The following is a 22300-nucleotide window of genomic DNA, read 5'->3' as shown; positions in this document are numbered from 1 at the left end:
AGACAGGCAGGTCCCACCAATTTAGTTATGAGTGATGTGTAAAATATTATAAAAATATCAAGAATTACAACAACAAAAACCCTTGCTTTTGAAATAAATTAAAGTACATTCCACTATTATCAAGTTAAATATGTTCCAGTCAATTTCCCAGTTTACTCAACAGTTCACCAAAAATCAATACAACCATGCTCGCATGTTACAATGCACAGAATCACCTGACTAACCCACTAAAAGTACACAACGGGAAGGCTGCAATTTCATAACAATCAGCAGCCACCTCTTTTCCCGTGTTCACAAAGCTGTGCTGCACCCGTTGTCGCCTGACATGTATCGCATCAGCCCAAATACCGAAATGCCGGCATTCGTGACCCACAGAAACTATGCAACGGGAATAATTTTTACCTTCCTGACTTATTAAATTTTCATCCAACCAACGGAGGCACACCGTCACGAGACCGGCGCCATCTGAATTACTGGTTGACAAATCGGTTAACAAGAAAAAGATTTTTCGTGACTTTTTTGTATGGAATAATATATCACTTTTTCGTAAATCAGTTTAATTTAAAACTAAAGAACCATTATTTTCTTCATTTTAAAATTTATTGAAAAATAAAAATTACATTTTCTATAAAATCATTTTCATGTCCTGCTCCCTCGATGCAATTCATTACCAGCATTCATTTTGCGTCCTTGAGTAAACTCGCAACTCACAGCACGAAAAATGGTCCCACCGTGCATGTACCTGACCCGGCACGAAATGACTTATTCACTCGTGACCATGCTTCCGGCGCCAAGGCCGATTTTACCGGTGGGGCACGGAAACTTGAACATTGAAGTCTTCAGAAAATTTTGTTTAAAATCTAAGACGCATTTTTTTTTTATTTTGGCACTTTAGAAAATTTTGAAAAGATTATTCATAAATCTGACATTCCGTGAAAATTGTGAAACCCCCCTCAGCAAAAAAAAAAAAAAGAAAAACAATTCGTGGTCAATAAATCAACCGTTAGGGTCCAATTCCCGAGGAAAGCATTCGTCATATTTTTCCGCCCTTCTTTTTTTTCTCACACGTTGGGTGTTTTTCGCTTTCCTGCAGCGTGTGACAGCTTCTGTAATGGTTTTCCATTTGGGGCTAATTTGGCGCCCCCAAAAGGACAGGAAAGTACGACCGAACAGAGATGCATTATGTATCGGAATACACAATTTTCCGATGGAACAGTGTGAAAAACATGGAAATGCTTTTATCCGCCCTTCATTAGTGGTGCTGTGGTGGTGAAGGGGTGAGGAGTGTTGCAGGGAAAATGGCAGTTAAAGTGAAAATGACACGAAAGGATTATTTTTGCAAATTCCCCGTAAATAGCCACGGTCAATTTGGTTAAAAGTAATGGAAGTTAATTGATTGAGATTTCACAACCAAGGTTTGGTGTCAATAAATATGATTCAGGGGAGAATCGTTTCTCAACTTATTTGTATTTATTTATTTTTAAATTATTGAAATGAATTGCATAACACATTTTTTAACAAATGCGATGGTCTAGAGCAATTCAAGTCCAAAATGGAATTCTTTAAAATACTCAGATATCAATAAAACATTGTTGATACGTTATCCTAGGCTTATACAAGCCATTTTGGTCTATACGATGAGAGTTGCACTCGAGATTGACATTTGAGAACGATTTAATTTTTAAAATATTTTTGTGTGGTCAAAGATAAGCTTGTGCGAAACTTGACGAGCTTTCTGAAAAAAAAAAATCACTGAATTAAAAGAGTACGCCACTTATATGAGTTTATAATTTGATTTTTAGGTTTCATAGTCAAATTTAAAAGTGGGTCCACGATATTTTTCGTTCTAGATTTTTGTGGAAATAGGATTACAAAATCCTCACAAAAAATAAGAAAGATTGATATGTCACTAGTACATTCCTTAAAAATAAATACAAAGATCATCTAATAAAACGGTTTTTTAAGATTGATCTAAACGTCAAAATATTCAGAAAACGATCGGAGGGATCCATTCTCAGTCAATTTTAAGAAACAGCGGTTTCAAAAACAGACATGTTGGAAAAACTGGGATTTTGGCCATTTTCGGGGTTTTTACCATTTCTATGAATGAGAAATGATTTGTTGAAAATATTTGCACCGGAATGGTTGTCAAATTTCCCATAAGTTTGCTTTTGACCGCAATGCTTTTAGGGCGTTATCGATCTTTGGTTCCACAATTCATGTGTTTAAAAATTTAAAAAGTGGCTAATTGATTTTTTTTTAAATTTATTCAAAATAGCATTTCTTGAAATATTTAAAAAACATAGTTTGCAGGTCATTTTGTTTTGCTCAATGATTTTTGGAATAAAAAACTTCAAAAAAAACTTGAACTAAGGCATTTATTAATACTTTTAATGAAACATAGGATAAGTCTTCAAAATCTATTAGTCAATCAATGTTAAAACATATCAAAGATTGTTAAAATGAAATAATTTAGGCCGCTACAAAAATTAACATTTGAAAATGTTCAATATTTAATGTTTTTAAAGTTTAAGATAGTTTGATTTTATCTTGAAATTTTTGAAAAAAAATATGAAAAAGTAAACAAGACATACTTTTTTAGATTCAAATTTGATAAGAAATTTCTGAAACATCAACAGATGAAAAAATAAAATAAAAATGGAATCATTTTTCTCCAATTTTTTTTAGAGGTCGTATATCAGACCGTTATCTAATCAACTAAGTAAAAGAAAAATGTTAAGATATTCGTTGATACATGATCCTTTATATAATTGTTTTCTCTGTATTTTGTCGAAAAATGTGGAAAATTACTTTTATGACGTGTAATTGTAATTTTTATATATATCCATATTTATCAGGGTTAAATAATACCAATATTCAACCTTTCAAAATAAAACTTTAGTAATTTTTTGTGTGTCATCCAGCGGCAAATGGACTACAGTCTGAATAAGGACAGTCATTTTGAGCATCTAGAGCTTCAAATTTAGAATTCTTTTTTTATCAAAACCCTGACAAAAGTATTGAGACATGGTTAAAACATCTGAGCAATTCTCTACGAAATCGGTCTTTTTTCTTTAATTTTAATTTTTGTATTTTTTAATCCGGCAGAAACTTTTGTGGTGCCTTCGGTATGTCCAAAGAAGCCAATTTGCATCATTAGTTTGTCCATATAATTTTCCATACAAATTTGACAGCTGTCCATACAAAAATGATTTATGATAATTCGAATATCTGTATCTTTGGAAGGAATTTTTTGATCGATTTGGTGTTTTCGGCAAAGTTGTGGGTATGGATAAGGACTACACTGAAAAAATATGATACATGGTAAAAAAATGGGTGATTTTTAATTTCACTTTTTATCACTAAAACTTGATTTGCAAAAAACACTATTTTAATTTTTTTTAATGTTTTGATATGTTTTAGAGGACATCAAAAGCCCATTTTTCAGAAATTTCCAGAATGGGCAAAAAATCTTTGACCGAGTTATGAATTTTTGAATCAATACTCAAATTTTCAAAAAATCGAAATATCGATCGCAAAAATTTTTCAATTTCATTTTTCGATCTAAAATCAAATTTGCAATCAAAAAGTACTTCAGTGAAATTTTGATAAAGTGCACCGTTTATGAGTTATAGCCATTTTTAGGTAACTTTTTTGAAAATAGTACCAGTGTGTGTGTGTGTGTGTGTGCAACCAACCAAACGGGACCACGCGGTCGCTTCTTACAAATTGAGTTGTTTCCATGTATTTTTAGATCTACATTCTATACATGCAAATAACTCGCATAGGCATTTGGAAGGTGTTAGCTCTGCCGAGCATCGGTGACCCATTTCTACGCTGGCTAGCCGAGCGCGAGGTACTTCAGCTTTATCGACAAGCCCCGCCCTGAAGAACGTTTGCATCAATCGGATTCAAACGTTATTTAGAACTTCCGAACCCTTGTCAAATGGACAAGGACCCAGCGCGTATATAGTTGGTAGTAACAGTATTCCTAATTCCAATTATAGCTCACCAAGTCGCGATGGCCTAGTGGTTAGCATTTTTGCTTACCGATCCAAAGGACGGGGGATCGAACCCCGACTCGAGCGACTTTGGTTTTTCGTTCATGTTAAGAGTTTCAAGATTCATATTTCCTATACTTTCTCGTTGGGAGCAGATGGGGGTCGAACCCAGAACCATTCGCTTACAAAGCGAACACCGTAACCAGTCAGCCACGGCCGCTCTCCTTTTTTGAAAATAGTACCAGTTATTCATTATTTAAATTAGTACTGATTCAAAAATTCATAACTCGGTCAAAGATTTTTGGCTTTTGATGTCCTCTAAAACATATCAAAAATGAAAAAAAATAAAAATAGTGTTTTTTGCAAATCAAGTTTAAGTAACAAAATGTGAAATTAAAAATCACCCATTTTTTTACCGTGTATCATATTTTTTCAGTGTTGTCCTTATCCATACCTACAACCTTGCCGAAGGCACCAAATCGTTCAAAAAATTCCTTCCAAAGATACAGATATTTGAATTATCATAAATCATTTTTGTATGAGCAGCTGCCAAATTTGTATGGAAAATTATATGGACAAACTAATGATGCAAAATGGCTTCTTCGGGCATACCAAAGGCATCAAAAAAGTTTCAGCCGGATTAAAAAATATCTTGGTTTTTACAACAAAAAAAAAAGTAGTGCTTCGAAACGATTTTAGTCATATTTGAATAGTTGGTTGCCTATGAAATTACAATATGCATTTTTTGAATATTTTACTCCACCATCTGGGTTTTTAAATTTTTCAAAACGCTTTATTGAGCTCTACAATGAAAAATAAGAGAACTAAAACATTTTTCTATGCGACTATCCGAAGATTTGATTATCCGAAATTTTAACTTAAAAAAAAGAGTTTAAAATTGTTCAAGGCTTTCGGATAATCGGTTCTGGAGTGTATCCCTAATAAATATTAACACTTTTGCCGAGGACACAAAATTGATCAGAAACTCTGTTTCAAATTATGAATTCAATGTCTTAATCAACCAACCGTGACATTCAAATTTCAAAACTCCGCAATGGAGCAAATAAAATCAATCACCCCGTCTGCTTCATACTGCGTGCTGATTGCTTCTGACAGTGAATTTATAATTCTATTTAAATGCCACGAACAGCTTTCAATATGTGCGTATGTGTTTCTGTTCTAGCGTAGGTGTGAGCTTTTCCGTCTGACCTTTGCCTTAAAACCCTTCGAATGGCACGTTTCCACGGTCATGGCAATAATCCCCCACTCCCCTTTCAAAAAACATCAATATTTGCATGGATATCAAACTCATCTTTTCCTTTCTCTCTCTCTCTTCCTCCAGGTGGGACCCCAAGAAGCGCATGACCCCGGAGGAGGCCGCCCGCCACGAGTGGCTCCAGCCGAGCGCCACGTCCACGTACGTCTCGTCCAAGTCGAAGGAAAACGCCTCCGCCACCAACGGCGACGGCCAGCAGCTTGGCTTCATGCAGAAGCTGCAGCGATCTCAGCCGATGACGCCGAACACGATCCTACCGGAGATTAAAACGCCCTCCCAGCGGCAGCGCTACGTCAAGGACCGCGTCAAAGGTGAGAATCGGAGAATTTGCCAACCCTCCACCGTTTCCCCCCACCTCCTTTTTCTAGAAAGCTCGAAAGTTGCTGCCACCCCCTTTTGTTGCAAAACTCACACAAACTGACCCGGCTTGGTGGGGGGTGGTGGCTTTCCATGCAAGCTTGCTTGCAAGTTTAGGAAGCTTTTCTTCTGTAGTAGTGCTTTTAGTGCGAAAGCTCTCTCTCTCTTTCTTTCTCCTCGGTTTTGCGCTCTTCTCTTCTCCAAAAAAAAAAAATGCTTCCCCCCTTAGTTGAAAGCTACACTGTATTTCTTTCTTTTCTTCCTCTTTTTTTTTAATCTCCTGTTCGCTTGTGTGCTTTTGCGTGTTGAAATATTTCATGAAAAAAAAAAACAACAACAAAACAAACAACAAATCCAGCAAGCAAAAAGAAACAACAGTCCAAAGATCAGCAAGCCAACGCCGCCGGTCAGAAGCAACCCCTGACGAGGCTGATCATCAGCTGTACCACCGTGAAAGATCTCATCTCGATCTTTGACACGCAGAAAAAAAAGGACGGAGGGCACTGATGGCAGAAGCAGAAGAAGTCACGAAACAACTAAACACTAATCTAAACTGCAACCCCCCCTAAACTGCTACCAACTATTGGCTAGGCTTAGCGCGCACCCACAAACACACCCCCGTGTTCTAGACATGGAAGAAGACTTTCCGTTTTGTTCGCTGTTCGTAAGTTGGTTTCCCGAATATCCCTCCTTGTTTGGTTTTTGTTCAGAAACAAAAATAATCACATTTGCAAGTGTCCCCCCTCGATTGTTTCGCTAAGTGTGCATGTTCTTTCTGCGATGTGTTCATTTCCCCGATCCTTTTCAACTGAAAATCTTCATATGATTTTGTCGTTATAGCATCCTTACAAATTCGTTGTACAAACATAAATCAAAAAAGCCATTTCATGCCACCACACAGTTTTAAACTATTTAAAATCCAAAGAATGAGATTTTTAATGTCTTTCAAATTCAAAAACTGTGTGCAACAAGTTGCAAAAATTCAACGAGGTGTACCGTGTTGGATATATACATAGAGTGCTGAAATAATCATGTTTTGCAACGAGTTTAATGCAATTCCGAAAAACAGCCCTTGAATTAGATTTTTTCAGAGAAAGTTTTGTTTAAATTTTATTTGCTGTCAAGATTGTTGTCAAACTAAAAAACTTCATAAGTATTACTTATCGACACTAAAGCTGAAAAGTTGAACATTTCCGCACTCAAATGTTGCTCAAATGGATACTTTTCAGTACTGTTATTTTTGGTGACGAAAAGTAGGCCATTTGGTCATTTGAGAATGACAGAAATATTAAGTACTGTTCGGTATTGTTCGGTAACTGGGCGTTGTTTAACCCACTTCTAAAGCAAACATGCGTAAAAAAAAACAATACAACTTTGAATGAGCGAGGGGTCAATAGATGCAAAAATAAAGTGCGTGCTAAAAATATTTTTTTTAAGTTTTGCTGAAATTTCAAATCACAAGTTTAAAAAAAAGTTCTGTACACAAAATGAAACATTTTGATTTACATATTTTAATATGAATATAAAGTGCATTGGGTGTCCTCACGGCATTTTTTTTCGTTCTCAGTTCAGTTACCGAACAAGTAGGGGAAATATACCCTTTTTAAGCCTAATAAGCGGTCGTGTTTGAATGATGCTGGATAATCTGGAGTGTTCCTTGAAATTTACTAAAACCAAGTACACCAACGAGTAGAGCCACTTTTTGTGAACATTTCTGTTCATTTTCACTTTTATTAAAGGTATGCTATTCCTTTTACAAGCATTAAAAAAAAATCCCAAATGCATTCTAATCAGTCGAATGCATTGGGCCACGCCCATTTTCCTATTTTCAGCTTATTTTTTTTTTCTTCCAGCGCTCGTTTGGGTCTGCTTAGTGCTGCCAAAATTGATGAAATTTCAAGCGAACACTCACGAAAAGTAGCATTTATAGAGAAAAAGCATTTATAGAGAAGCATCAAACTCTTCATATGACGAAGATAGGTGTTTGATTAGAAAAGGTATATTTCCCCTATTGTGGTTTCACATCAGAATGGCTAAAAAATCTTTTTTTCAGTTTTAGTAGGTCCAAACAGTTAGTGGTGAAATCCGGTTCTCCTGATTCTATGATTCTAAGTTGGGTCTTTGGGCAGCGAATGATCAGGATGGATAAAACTGCCAGAAATAAATGAATTAACAAAAATTGGTTCAAATTTGGATACCTTCTGTGTGATTTTTTATTACCAAAAAAAATATTAAAGAGACTTAACTGTAACTTTCATTAAATTAACGTTTCATAAATAAAACAGTTCTACATTTTTTCTATGACCTGTTAAACTTCTATATTCAATATCTCATGAAATAAAAGGAACTAAGATTAAAACATGGTGAGGTTAACACTTTAGTTAAAATATGAGCTCAATGTAAATGTTAAGCAACAATTTTCCATTTGCGCAACACACACTTTCAACAATTTTAATTTAAAGAATGACTGCGCCACCCCATAAAGGTCAATCGATTTAACGTCCGATTTTCTGCAAAACGAGTTCTGGATCAAACTTCTTTCATTTGTGGTTCTAGAGTTATCGTAGTTTGAAATAAAAAGTTTTGAAATATATTGATTACCTGCAGAAATGTTTGCATAAAATCTGTTAAAAACAGTCGTCTTTTAGCTTGCACTTAAATTTGAGAATACATCTGGAGATCAAATAAACAAAATTTTATTTTATGCTTTTTGGGTTATGGAATGATTTTAAAATTACCAATCAATCAATATCGATAATCTGAGCACCCATTTTTTTTGTTCAGCCCAGTTATCGAGCAGCATTTCGTACCGAAAAAGTACTGTATATTTTGAGTTTGTTGTAACCAATTTGTTTTATGTACATCATATGAAGAGGCTCTTTTTATTTAAACTTGCCTTAAAAATATTTTTAATTTGAATATTTCAAGTCTCAAGTTTCTTTTCTGCTTCTAAATTGTACTATTTCATAAAAAAATGTATAGTTTATTGTGAAAAGTTTGGAACATTTATGGAATTAATAATGGAAAATTACGTTTGATTCACATTTCGAAAATTTGTGAAATGTCGTTCAAATTTGCCAATCATCACTGTGCAAGGGTCCTGATCACTCCAAAACGACTCATTCACTCGCGATCACAAATTGAAAGCGACAAAAAACTGCTCTGACCGTTCCCTACCGTTTGTCGCTCTCACACCAATAGTTACAGAATTACAGTAGTTGTTCGGTAACTGGGCTGAAAACGTAGCCCAGTCATCGAATGCTGTTCGCTAACTGGGCTGAACAAAAAATAACGAGGGGACTACCGATGCATAATATTTATTTGATGAAATATAAAAATAAAAGTTACTCAACTCTGTTTACAATGATTACTTTTCATGGAGCAGTGCGTGGCCGAATGGTTACGCTGTCCGCTTTGTAAGCGGATGATTCTGGGTTCGATTCCCATCTGCTCCAACCTTCCATCGGATGAGGAAGTAAAATGTCGGTCCCGGCCTTGGTTGTTAGGCCGTTAAGTCATTCCAAACCTTGGATGGCCCACCTCTTACCCATACACATTATTTGTAGTATGGAAGGTTTACGAGCAGATATCTTTCGATAATTCTATTCCAGTGCTTGAGAGTATCCTTAAATCTTACTCGACTTCCGTGTATGCCCATCCGTTTCTCTCATTACATCACCTCAAGGCGCTCACACAAATCCTATGTTGAGTCTTTTATGTCACTCGCTGCTGCTTCCTTTTCTCCTATTTAGGGATTTGAGATCATTTGCTATCTCACACACATATGAGCACATAAGGTTAAAACCGCGCCCAGATTCGCGTTACTTTTGATCAAACTTTTTCATATGCGGCCCAAGGTAAATCCCATGCGATTTGTACCGATAATGAAGATGGCCGGCCGTCATAACATGCTCTTCCTCACAGTACAATCGTGGGTACCTACTCCAGTGGTCTTCGTAAAACGAAAGTCTTGCAGTGCCTCTTGAACTCGTTGATGTTGCTGGTGAGCTTAGCTTCGTCGGGGAGTTGATTAAACAGGTTGTATCCTTTATAAAGTAGGGAGTTCTGGGTGCAAGTCTTCTTGCATTGCAGCAGTCTGAGGTCGTCAGCTTGTCTTGTGTTGTACTGATGAATGTCACTTCCGTGTACCACCGTTTCCGTCAAGTATTTTGGGGCCATCCCTTTCCTAATCCTAAACACAAAAACTAAGGTGTTGTATTCGATGCGCTGCCTAACGGACATCCACTGCAGGCACTCTAACATAAGTTGTCTTGAAGTCAAACGGTCACATTTCAGTATCAGACGCATAACTCGGCTTTGAAGCACTTGCATTCGTTTTAGCTGCGTCCGGGTTGCAAGAAACAAAATTGAGGCACAGTAGTCAAAATGGGGAGCAATCAAAGAGTTGTAGACGTGTATCTTTGCTTCTGAGGTCAGGTATCGGCTGATTCTGCACATAATTCCATACTTGCGAGCTGCTTTCCGTATCGTGTAGTCAATGTGTTCGTTAAAGTTGAGTTTTTCGTCCAGCATTACTCCAAGATATTTGATCGCTTCCACCCGTTCAACTGCCTCGCCATCTACCATAACTGATCTGCTAATGTCATTGAGCCGCCGTGTAGTCACAATCATGCTTTTCGTTTTGCTGACGTTAAGTTGAAGTTTCTTCCACCTCAGCCAGTCGACAAATCCTGCTAGTTCAGCATTCATCACGTCAAAACATTCGTCCAAACTATCTCCCACTACGAACAGAACTGTGTCGTCGGCGAACAAGTTCACTTGTGCCTGCCGTAACGCTTGTTTTAGGTCGTTCATGTACAGAATGAATAGCAGCGGTCCTAGTACACTTCCCTGTGGTACTCCAAGATTCACATCCGTAGCGGGCGATGTTGCGCTGTTGTACCTTGTCACTTGTACTCGGCTGCTTAGATAGCTGCTTAACCACCTCAAAGCTGTACCACGTATTCCGCAACGATGCAAAACTGCCTTCAACTTGGATCGGTCAATTGTCTCAAAAGCGCGCTTCAAGTCCACGAATACTGCCAAGATAATTTTTCCTTCTTCCACGTACTGCTTCCACTTCACAAGTAGGAGGTTAAGAGCTGACTCACAAGAATGATGTCTCCGAAAACCAGATTGCTCCTCAACTAGTACTCCCGCTCGATCCACAAACGCCGTCAGCTGCTCTTTCACAATCGTTTCTATGACCTTCTCGTACAGCGGCAACATGTTGATTGGTCTGTGATCTTCCGGACGCGTTGATTTCGGCACCTTTGGAATTGGAATTACCAAAGTTTGTTTCCAATGTTGTGGGAATTCACCTTGGCTCAGAGACCTGTTCACAATATCCAACAACTCTCCTCCTACGACATCCAGAGCATCCAACATCACACGCTTTGTCACGTTGTCGACGCCAGCACAGTCTTTTAGCGATCGAACGGTATCCTTGAGTTTGGCCATGGTGACTTGTTGGAATTCGTACAGCGACTCTTCTGGCTCTTCCTGCACTGCTACTGGAACTACTGTTGGAGGCGGAATCTTCGCATGAATCTCTTCTACGCTGTCCACAAAGAAGTTGTTTAGACGCCTTGCTGTTTCTGCATCGCTGCAGCCGTTTCCAAAGACGATTTCTGCATGCTGCTTTCTTCCGGGCTGAATCAGCGATTTCAAACATCTCCATAGCTTCTTAGAATCTCCATGACAGCTTCTGATTTCTTCCTCAACCGACTGATTTTTCGCCTGTTTCAGACCCCGGACGTAAGCGTTCCTCAACCGCTTGTACTTCTCCAGCGCTGGAACAGATTTTGTGCACCTATATTGCCGGTACGCGTTGTCCCGTTCATTTTTCATAGCCCTCAGATGATCAGTGTACCAGTCACTCGTTTCTGTGCGTCTACAGCAGCGAACATCGACTAAACTTTCAACAGCGGACACCAGATTTGTGCTGAAGTTACGCGATGCTTCTCCAATTGTCTCATCTATCCTGCTATTACTGCTCCTATTTCTTCGAAGAATTTCTTGCAGCTTGTCCTTGGAGTACCGCTTCCAGCTTACATACGATTCCTCTCGCTCCGGAAGATTGATTGTGTCATTCCCAATCGCGATACTGATTGTCTCATGGTCAGACACTTTCAGTTCTTCAACAACACGTGCTTCTGCATTCTCCATGTTGGTGAAGACGAGATCAATGATGTTGCTGCTTGTCGGTCCGACGCGCGTGGGTTCCAAAACAATCTGCCTCATTCCCATAGCATCTGCAACGTTCTTTAGCTCTCTGGAATACCCTGGTTCATTCCATCGAATGTTGAAGTCACCGACGAATACATTCCTTCTTTCATCCGCGAACACACTTCTTAGCCATTCTTCGTAGCTGTCAATAAACTCCGTGTCACTGCTGCTTGGTGAATGATAAATTCCTCCGTAGATTCCGTTGAGTGCTGAGCTTTTCACGTCCACTGCCAAAAACCAGTTATCTCCAACAGCCATGTTTGAAATCGTCTCGTATTTTAAGCGATCATCCACGTACACGGCAACTCCACCAGTGTGTGCTGACCTTGATAGACAAAAACTGCAGCTGTACGTTTGTATCTGAAACTCGTCAAGATCGTGTTTTTCTGTCAAGTGTGTCTCCGTCAGTACAATTATTTTTGGTGTTGTCTTTTGAATAATCAGCTTCAGTTCGTCAAAATGAGATTTTATGCCCGCAATGTTCAGGTACAATATATCTCCGTCCGGTTTTGGTTGCTACGTCGTAAAGTCCAGGTATGGGAGTCCTCTCCCTGCCATAAGTACAAACAACACACCAATCCAAGCCTACTCCGGTGGAATCGTTGGTGGCAGTTGGACTCGCAATCCAAAGGTCGTCAGTTCAAACACTGGGGTGGAAGGTTCCTTGGAGTAGAAAGAGGTTTGGGTGCTCTCCCCATTCAAGCCTTCGGACTCCTAGGTTCGAGCAGAAACTTGCAATAGAGACCACAAAAGACCCGGGGGTCATTAATGTGGATGGTTTGATTTTTGATTGATTACTTTTCATATTTCTCTAATTGTGACTTGAAATTACATAAAAGTTTGAAAAAAGTTTTTTTATTTGTTGACCATGATTTTTGCATCCATTAACCCCTCGGTGATTTCGGTTTTTTGACGTTTGTCTGCTTTTAAACTGGGCTACGGCCCAGTTATCGAGCGCCCAGTTAAACAACGCCCAGTTACCGAACAACTACTGTATTCTCTCTTTGCTCTCCCTCTCACTTCAATCGGGTAGTACAGCGAATGGTTCAGAGAGACCGATTGCGTTATGTCGCTCAGTCGAAATCGTTTGTGATCGGCTTTGTTTTACTCAGTTATTAAACTGCCTAAAATCTTTGTTATCAAAAATGTTTTGCAATTTTGATGATAACACGACATCAAAGACACATTTACAAGCAATTTCCATCATGCCAATTATAAATTGACGACAAACTGTGGTAGTGCAGGCCAAAAGAGCGCCAAGCTGGTATGTTGTAAGATTCTCTCCTCTCTGAACGTATTCGTGTGTGACTTGGTCGACGGACGGAGTGGGCAAAGAAATTCACGAAGTATTTGTGTCGCTGGGAGAAGCGATTAAGCAAGTCGCTGGCAGCCTGAGGTGTAGTGTTCGCTCGCGACTGGTTGCAAGCTCCAGTCGGCAAAAATTGGATAGGCGATGAGTGAGTGATTTCTGATGTTTGAACCGAAAATCAGGACCCTTGATTCCAAATTTAATTACAATATGTAAAATTATTCAAAGCCTGATACCCGAGTCTAAACTTGGCGAAAAAATGGGGTTTAAACATTTGTTTTAAATCACTAATAACATTTCAGGATCAAGTTGTACAGCTTTGGTCTGTTCAACTTTGGTTCTTAGAAAATCTCACTTTTGAGAATATTTGAATAGAACCAGCGCAACCAGCTTTCAAAATGGTTGAAAAAATACTTTCTCTATACATTTTTTCATTGTTTCCCATGCAAACATAAACCCTGAGTATAAATGTTGACAAATATTACTCATATCTGGCTCAGAATCATAAAATTGCCTTTGAACAATTTTCAGCTTGTTGAGCGAGGTTTTAATGAAAAGTACCATGTTCTGGGCACCACATTCACATTAATTTGAAATCTGTTTACAGAAATTTGCTTGCCAATTTCCTATTTAAAAGATTAATTCCTTGCCCTGATGTACAGTGTAAACTAACAGGATATCGTATCAATAAAATTACAATTACGATTAACTGCTTCCATATCAATTGACAATGTTATCCTGCCTAATTTAAAAAAAATCAAGATCGTGCTGCATGCTCTATCTCCTGCTCTTCCAATAATAAACAGCATTCCATAAATTATGTATGAATTAATATTTAACCATTTGCCTCATGTGTATTCATCAAAAAGGCCCTCATTGCGACTCCATTGTCATCCCTCAACCCCCTTTTTCAAACGTCCCTTATTCTAACACGAACCCCCTTTCTCCCCCCGACAGATCTCGAAACGGCCCAGCAGCAGTACTCGCTGCACCGGTTGTACCACGCCCGCAAGACGACGCTGAACTCGTCCAGCAACATCATCAACAACAATGGCGGCGGCGGCGGCAGCAGCACCAGCGGAAGCAGCAGCAACATTAGCGGCGGCAGTAGCAACGGCAACCAGACAATAACTTCGAGCTCCAAGTACGGGTCGAGCCATCACGTGGGCGGCCACCACCACCACCATCACCGTCACGGCAGTGGCAGCAGCGGCGTCGGAATGCCCCACTCGCAGAGCACTGGGGACGTGTCGGCCATCTTTGGCCGGGCATGACATGGAACGCTCAGCAAGGTCAAGGACACCGCCAAGATTATTAGTTTGATCTAGGCGGGCGATTGGACTCAGTTTAGTTATTTGAACTTTAAGGATAACACACACACACACAGTCACACGCTGATAAAATAGTTAAAGGACTCACACACGAATAAGTAGACACAGACACTTAGACATAGCATAACTGTGAATAGTTTGTAGCATGACCGATTGCGTTGTTGAGTTGAGAATTGAGAGTAGGGATGGAGTGAGCGCGCGTTGAACGAATAAAACCCAGGCTAAGAGTTGCTAGTGATGTAGACGTACTCTAGAATTACTAAATCAGTATCCGTGATCCTCAGCGAGAGTAATCTTCCTCCCACTGCCTTCCTCCCAAAGTAGACAGAGAACTATATCGTAGGTATTATGTACAGTAGACAACTTGAAATAATAACCCCCCGAGACGTTAGACCGATTGACAGAAATCGCAAACCTTCTTGCTGCAACACTTCAACCAGGCGGAACACGCTGCCGAGGTCGAACCGATATGCGCGCGAACCTAACGCTAACGCCAATAAGCTGCCCCCTGGGTAGATGTCCCAAAACTCAAACCTTTTTTTTTACTTTCTTCTCTTGAACAATCTTTTCTTTATGGTTTATCGAAAGAACTGCGCTTGTTTGCATATGGAAGAAAACAGAGAAAAAAAATGTCAACACTGTCGTTTATCAATCACACCAAAACTCAAAAGGCGCTATCGGTCAACCAGTTGATCGGGGTGTGGTTTTAGCAGAGGGAAGTGTTGCCAAAAGGGTGGGCGTTGTTGGTTGATGCAGTTTGAAATGTGAAAATCTTCTCCAAAATGGAAATTTAAAAGTGAGTTTGCTTGGGTGCTGAAGATTATTCGGAGCAATTCCATGTCAATATTTTCAATTGAAAAAAAATCTGTAGCATTCTCTCTCAATTCTGCTTTGGATTCTCGATGCATCAAATGGCTAGAATTTTTAATTGCAAAATTACAAAAAAATCCACAACTAGTCAATCTTGAAAAGCTGCTTACAAATTTGAACATCAAAAAGTGTCCTTTATTTTTAAAATTGTGGTATGGCAAATGGAGAAAAATCCGGGAAGTATATTATGTTTTAAAAGAATGTCTCACGTCATGGCTGAAGGAGATTATTATTCCAAATCAATGTACCTAATTTTTTTCTTCGTCGGAAGTGTGCTTAGAGTGTCCTTTTCAAATATCCGTGATCTAGAAAATATTTTACCTGGGGATTTTAAATTTATTCCAATTTTAATTTTTTTTATAATATTTCAAAGGAGGCACACGATATTTCTTGAATATTAACCATAAACGATGTTTTTGTGAATGATCGTGCGCTTCCATCAAAATATATGAAAAAAAAAACTTTAAATTAGAAATAATTTAAAACCCCTAGGTGAAATATTATCAAGGTCACGGATGTTTTAAAGGGACCCTTTAGCGTCCTAACGACGAAGAAAATGTTAGCTACATTGATTTGCAATAATAATCTCCTTCAGCCATAGCGTGTGTCTTATACATAAAATTTAGTAATCAATTTATGGTACTTTCTATGGGTTTATATGATTAATTTACATAAAAACTCAAAATATAAGCAAAAATCGATATTTTGACTTTGCCTCAATTCTGAGAACAAATTATGATTCAGCGGGTAAAATTACACGAAAAAACATATAATTGGACAATTTTCAAATTTCTTAATGGTGGTTACTAAGGATTTTTTCAGCGTTTGTAGTGCAAAATCTCCCCTTTCGAATGCAAACTGGTGCATATAATATCGCTTGCGCTTTGCCAAGATATTTGGGTTAAAATTGCATCTTTTTTTTTCTTTGAAATGATCGTTGCTTTTGACTCTAAAAAGTGCTTCACTTTTCTATAAAACTTAATATTCTAAAAAAAACAAAAAAAATCAAACGATCTCAACATGCTGAGTATGATTGATGATTATTGCAGAAAAATACATTTTAGATTATTTTCTGTTGAATGAAGTTTTCATGTTTCCATTCAAGTTTCAAAATTTAAAAAAGTGTGTTGCCTTTACATTTTTCAGCCCGTTTCTGAAAAGGGTTGGGGGCTGGAAACTTTTACTAAAAAGATATTATTTTTTTTAATATGTTGCAAGCAAAATATTAAAAAACTCAGCAATTTTTACCAAGTATCGTTTTTTTTCTAATTTGCAGAAGAATTTTTAACGTAATAAAGTCTAACGTCCACAAAATACTGAAATTTTAAAAATTTACCTTATTTTTTCAAATATTATTTTTTTAACATGCAATATAAGATGCAAAATTTTGTATAAAGTCATACCGCATTAGCGTTTTTGATATAACATATTTTTTTACCGAATACCGAATTTTAGCAGAAAATCATTTTTTTTAATTATTTGCAATAAGAAGTCATTTTGCATGAATTCTCTCTACATAAGAGTTTCTACACAGAAAAAATCAATTCCTGTAATCGTGAATTATGTTCACGAACGTGAGAACCACTAAGGAATTTATTCATGAGTATGGTGCATTTGCACTATAAACGTGAATATATTCCTTCGTGGTTCTCACATTCATGAACTTAATTCTCGATTTTGAGCATTGATTTTTTTTTCCGTGTAGTGTAAATACTCCAATTTTAAGAAAATATCACAGTTTTAAATAAATACTGCAATTTTCAAAGTAAAAATATGAGTTTTGAACGTGGAAATGAATTTTTAAGCTAGGTATTTAAAAATCATGGAATTTTGTGAACATTTAAGTATTTTGCATTGAAAACTTTAATGCATTAAGAAGACAGATTGAAATTAGTTTTTAGAAAATACAATAATTTGGGATTTTTTAAATTTAAAATAAACAGAAACTTGGATACAAACAAGCAACCTATCTCACTCTTACTCAATGTAAACTGTTACTAGAGCAAGTGGGATAGACTGATTGAGTAAATTTAAGGTTTCGCTCTTTTAAAAAGTTACTACGGATTAAGTGAGGAGTGCATATCAAATTTTGTTTCATTTAAACTCCCGATAGCAAATTATAAAATAATAGACACGTAAAAATATGCATTTTTGAATGCAGTATTTTCAACGTAAAGTTCCGATGTAATGTAAATATTGCAAATTATGGAAATTTTAGTAGATTTTTTCAAATACGGTAAATTATTCACCCTATTTGAGTATTTTGCACTATCGAGTCTTATAAAAAATCTATATATATTCGCTTGATGGATACCCATTTTGCAAGTTTTAAAAGTTTGAGCAAACGATATTTTGTGAAAATTGTGAAGTGCATGTATTTTTAATCTTTCAACATTATCAAAACAAATGTTTAAGCTATAGCATTCTGGAACGATTTGGTTTAAAAAAGATCATTTTAAAGTTCAGCAGACAAAATTTAAACATTTTTTTTTTGCTTTTTGGTGTTTACAAAATCGCCTTGAGTCAAGGGAATTCATAAAAACCCAAAAAGCAAAGAAAAAAAATTATCGGACCTTCTTAAAAAAAAAAACTCCAGATTTTAGGAAGTTTTTTTCACATGAGTAATTGGCTGAAAAACTCTACGATAAAAATTAAAATAAATTGGCAAATCTTTCCAAAACAGCAAAAATTCAAATTGCCTCTATTGGCATGAAATTGTTCCCAATATTTGCGTACCCTAAATTTCAGAACAATACAAAAATCTCCCCCAAAACAAGCAAATATCGAAGCACCAAACAGGATTCTCAACGGATCGTGGCAGGAGACAGCAACACCACCCGATAATCGGTGGTGAAATTTAGGGCGGTAAAACTATTCGGACAGACCAAAATCGAAGCTCCTCTCGGAAGAATAACCTAAACTAAAACTAAAACTCTAAACTCTAAACTAGAATACAAATTATCAACAGTTGTTGCAAATATAAACGTTGACCGGCAGTGACAGAGCAGCTAGTAGCAGCAGAGGCTGAGAATTAAACAAGTCAAGTTTCGAGGCGAAAAAACAAACAAACACACACACGCAGATTGTATGTAAATGTATAGGAATGACTGACTTTTAACAATACATATATATGAGTTAATGAACAAAAAATGTAAACTTAACGTAACTGTAATTTATTTGTTTAGAACACAGTGCAGCGAACAAAGCGAGTCCCAAAGCTAGAGTTGGGCTCGGTTGGATCTAATAATCAGATATATTATATATTAAAAAAGTGCATAATCAACAGTGAGAGAGCGAGAGCAAGTGATCCATTTAGTGCGTGTAGTGGAAGAAGAACCCAATAAGCATTACGATGCATGTTTCGTTGAACTGTAACTGTTAAGGTAAAATCTCTTTAAAGTGTAAATTCGTTCCAATACTTTGCGTGAAAACCAAATAAGCAAAACAGACTTTCCAAATCGTTAAATTATAATCACACAGTTTTTCGCGGGCTTCAAAATAAGCAACAACAAAAAGCTCCTTTTTCCAGACACACAACACTTTCATTCGGGTGAAACCGCTTAACTACTCTTATAGAATGCAAAGGAAAAATATATATTATATGGATTATACTTATACATATGGGAAACATTATTTTATGTACATTCTTGACATACAGCAAACACAAAAAAAAAAGAAACAGAAAATAAAAGTTTTAATTCATTACTACAATGTATGACAGCAAAAAACAACTAAATTTCATTTGAACAACTCACATCCGAAATCCACTCGAAAAGCCCATCAAAACTAACTTTAAGTCACTTGAGCGATCATCCCCCGACCACCCAAACAAAAAAAACTGATGACGGATTGGAATGTGCGGAATCTCTTGGCGGCGCGCACGCAAAACAAAAAAACGCCTGCAGGGAAGACAGATTTATGTTCGTCACTTTGGGCAGGGAGTTCATCATCAACTAGATGTCTTAAGACCAACCCCCCTCCAGGGGGTAGAAGAGGTGAGAAGAGGCTTTTGTTGCTGATTGCTCTTAGTTTGCGCGGGATGAATGATTTACATCTTGGCGAAAATGTGGCGAGTTATGTAACACGCTGTGCTTAATTTGAAGATGCGCGCAGTACTTGACGAAAAGGTTTTTTTTTGTGGGGGAATTTATGACTGTGGCATTTTGCGCACCGTTTTTAACTGATTATATGCTCGTTAACAAGCGTTTACTGGCAAAGTTGACAATTTCTGTAATATCTCTTTTTTGTTTCAAATTCATGTTGTTACCTTGTTATGCAATTGTTTTGTAGTTTGATTTTGGGCCAATCATTTTTTAAAGGTTTAACGCCAAATTGTCCGTTTTAAAGATTTCGCTGATTATTTATTGAAGCCTTTTATTTGACTAAGACTGTCCTCAACGCAGCTCTACTTTGTTCTAGCTGTTTTATTTATTGAATAGAACTGAAACAGACCACTCGCAACGCGGAGTTTCATTTTTATTTTTCGAGCAGTATTTTGAAACAGAAATAAAACTGCTCGACGAGTTTGTTTCAAACGTGGGACGATTTGGAACTGGAGTAGAACTCAGTTTCAAAAAAAATCAGATGTCTAGAGATATCCACGGTTTCTTACACTCACACTATGATGATGTGGTGATAATCATACGCACACAATTAAAAGCATTTATTTGAAACAACATTTAGATCAGCACGTTGTGAGCATCGTGTTCTAGTTTCATTTCCGCCAGTTCTAAATATTTAAAACTGTTCGCAATTTGAAACAATGATGAAACTTCGCGTTGCAGATAGTCTAAGGAAACCGAGTTTTATTTATATGTTTGGTTCTGAAAAGCAGCATTCTAGCAAGATTCTGGTAGAACCAGAATAGTTCGTGACTAGGAAATTGTATTGATTACACTTACCTACAAAAAAGACAAAAATGACTGCGCAGACTCGAGTTTTTCTCCAAAGTTTGTATGGAGAATTAAAGCGATTCGTCGCTGTTGCATAAAATCCAAAAATTGCATGCAATATGTGGGAGTAGCGAACAGCACTAATTCTCCATACAAACTTTGGAGAAAAACCATTCGGCCCAGCCTAAATATTTTTGAAAAAATCAAAGTGCACGTGTTTCTTGGGACTTCAAACTTGAAATTTAATTTCCTACAACAACCTCACACTTGGGCAATTTTGGGCGAGACCCGCGCCACCTACTGCCAAAATCCTGAAGCGATGTTTTTCCCCATACATTTTTGCGATTTTCCCAATATAAACTTCATCGATAAAAAGCTACCCTTAAAACCTCAAAATTGGCACATTTACTTATTATTGTCTAAAGAATCGAGCCAGGTGGTATTTCTTGAGATTTTCCAAAATTTTATAATTTTTCTCGTCACCCTCATGTCATGTCATGTCCATGTATTTTGTCAATCCACTGTTTAAATCAAAACAATGTCGAAAAGTATTAATTTTCGGAACAAGTGATGAAAAGTTCTACTTCTCAGCATCGATTTCAGTGCTTGAGCATTCGTTTTGAAAAGCGTTTTTATACGAATCTGTAACTTTTGGCTGTTTCGTCGTTTAAGAATGACAGGAAAAGTAAGCAGTTTTAAGACGAAATAGCAAAAAAATGAATTTGTTCATGATTCAATTATTTGAAGTATAAATCTTTGGATAATCAGAGCGCGGATAGTCGAGTTAGAACTGTATTCTAATAACCTTTTTGCAATTCCGTCGTGAAACTACTTATTTTTCCTGTCATTCTTGAACGACGAAATAGCCTACTTTTCTGTACTAAAAATAACAGAATCGAATAGCAACACTTTTCAAAATAAATGCTGAAAAGTTCAACTTTTCAGCACTTGTTTTCAAAAGTAACACATTTGAACATTTTTTTTTTGATTTAAACGATTTATTGAAAATATACATGAAAATTTGACTTACAAAACACACCCGTTTCGGAATTGCAAAAAATGTTGTATGGAACTCGTTGCAAAACTTGATTTTTTCAGCACTCGTCGTATTTATCCAACTCGGTGAACCTCGTTGGATAAATGTACGACTCGTGCTGGAAAAATCCTCTTTTTGCAACTTGTTGTATAAACTACTATTTTAACTATATATTGCTTAAGAGCATTTTTGGAATCATAACATTACTACATTTCTCAATTATCAAAAAAAAAAATACGATTTGAATTTAAATTTATTCGAGGACTACGGGTAATCCAATTTGAACTGAAGAAAAAATAAAATTATTAGCTGCATGTTGAACACACATACCACCCATGACTTTTAACAACATTTTCTGTGGCCATATTTACTGTTAAGACAACTTTTATGGAGACTTCAATTCAATACATTTGAAAACATGTTTTTATTGTTAAAGTAAGCTTAACTCGTCCTGAAGAAAAAAAAAAATGTTATCAGGGTCTTTAACTTCGATTTCAGTTTTTCCATAAAGTATTGAAAATGGAGCGTGGACTACTAACTATTTTTTGTTAATTTGTCAGCTTTCAGTGCACTCTGAGTCTGGGTTTTCAAACACTGCCTCACACCTTAGATTGCTGGGATTCAACCCAGAAAAAAATACGTGGAAATAGCCTTAAATAATTACCAGCCATTATCTTTAAAAAAATGCAAAATTTAATGAAGTCTGCTTTGAATGCCAACTGACCAAATCCTCCAATCAAATGAATGGGTCAGGTTTTTGTGTAAAATCTAATGTTGGGAATGGACTCAGCGGACAAAATTATATATTTAAAAATGATAAAAATTTGATTGACGACACATCGACATTGTGTATTCTCTGAAACAAACTTTAACATAAAATAGATTTTGCTAAAATCATCAAAAATCCTATTTTACAAAAAAAAAACATGACCCTTTAGCATAAATCGTATAATGGGAATGAATTCAGCAGACAAAACTACATTAAAAATGATCAATTAAA

At 36.9% G+C, this 22300-nt stretch overlaps 1 protein-coding gene across 2 annotated transcripts in view; it reads left to right on the top strand.

Moving 5' to 3' along the window:
- LOC6036162 (dual specificity tyrosine-phosphorylation-regulated kinase 2) overlaps positions 1–19100 on the top strand; it is a 178123-nt gene extending 159023 nt beyond the window's left edge. The window contains exons 9-11 of one of the 2 annotated variants that reach the window (XR_005277073.1): positions 5344–5588; positions 5993–6298; positions 14129–14262. Coding sequence is in view for 1 of the 2 variants with exons in the window: in XM_038252068.1 (XP_038107996.1) it covers positions 5344–5588; positions 14129–14445 (562 nt within the window). In the remaining variant the exon portion in view is untranslated. Of the gene's footprint in view, positions 1–5343; positions 5589–5992; positions 6299–14128 lie in introns of both variants that reach the window. The other variant, XM_038252068.1, reaches the window with a different exon arrangement.
- Positions 19101–22300: the final 3200 nt, after the last annotated feature.

The sequence above is a fragment of the Culex quinquefasciatus genome, chromosome 2, assembly GCF_015732765.1.
Source record: "Culex quinquefasciatus strain JHB chromosome 2, VPISU_Cqui_1.0_pri_paternal, whole genome shotgun sequence".
NCBI lineage: Eukaryota > Metazoa > Arthropoda > Insecta > Diptera > Culicidae > Culex > Culex quinquefasciatus.
This window is presented reverse-complemented; position numbering and strand designations above follow the sequence as displayed.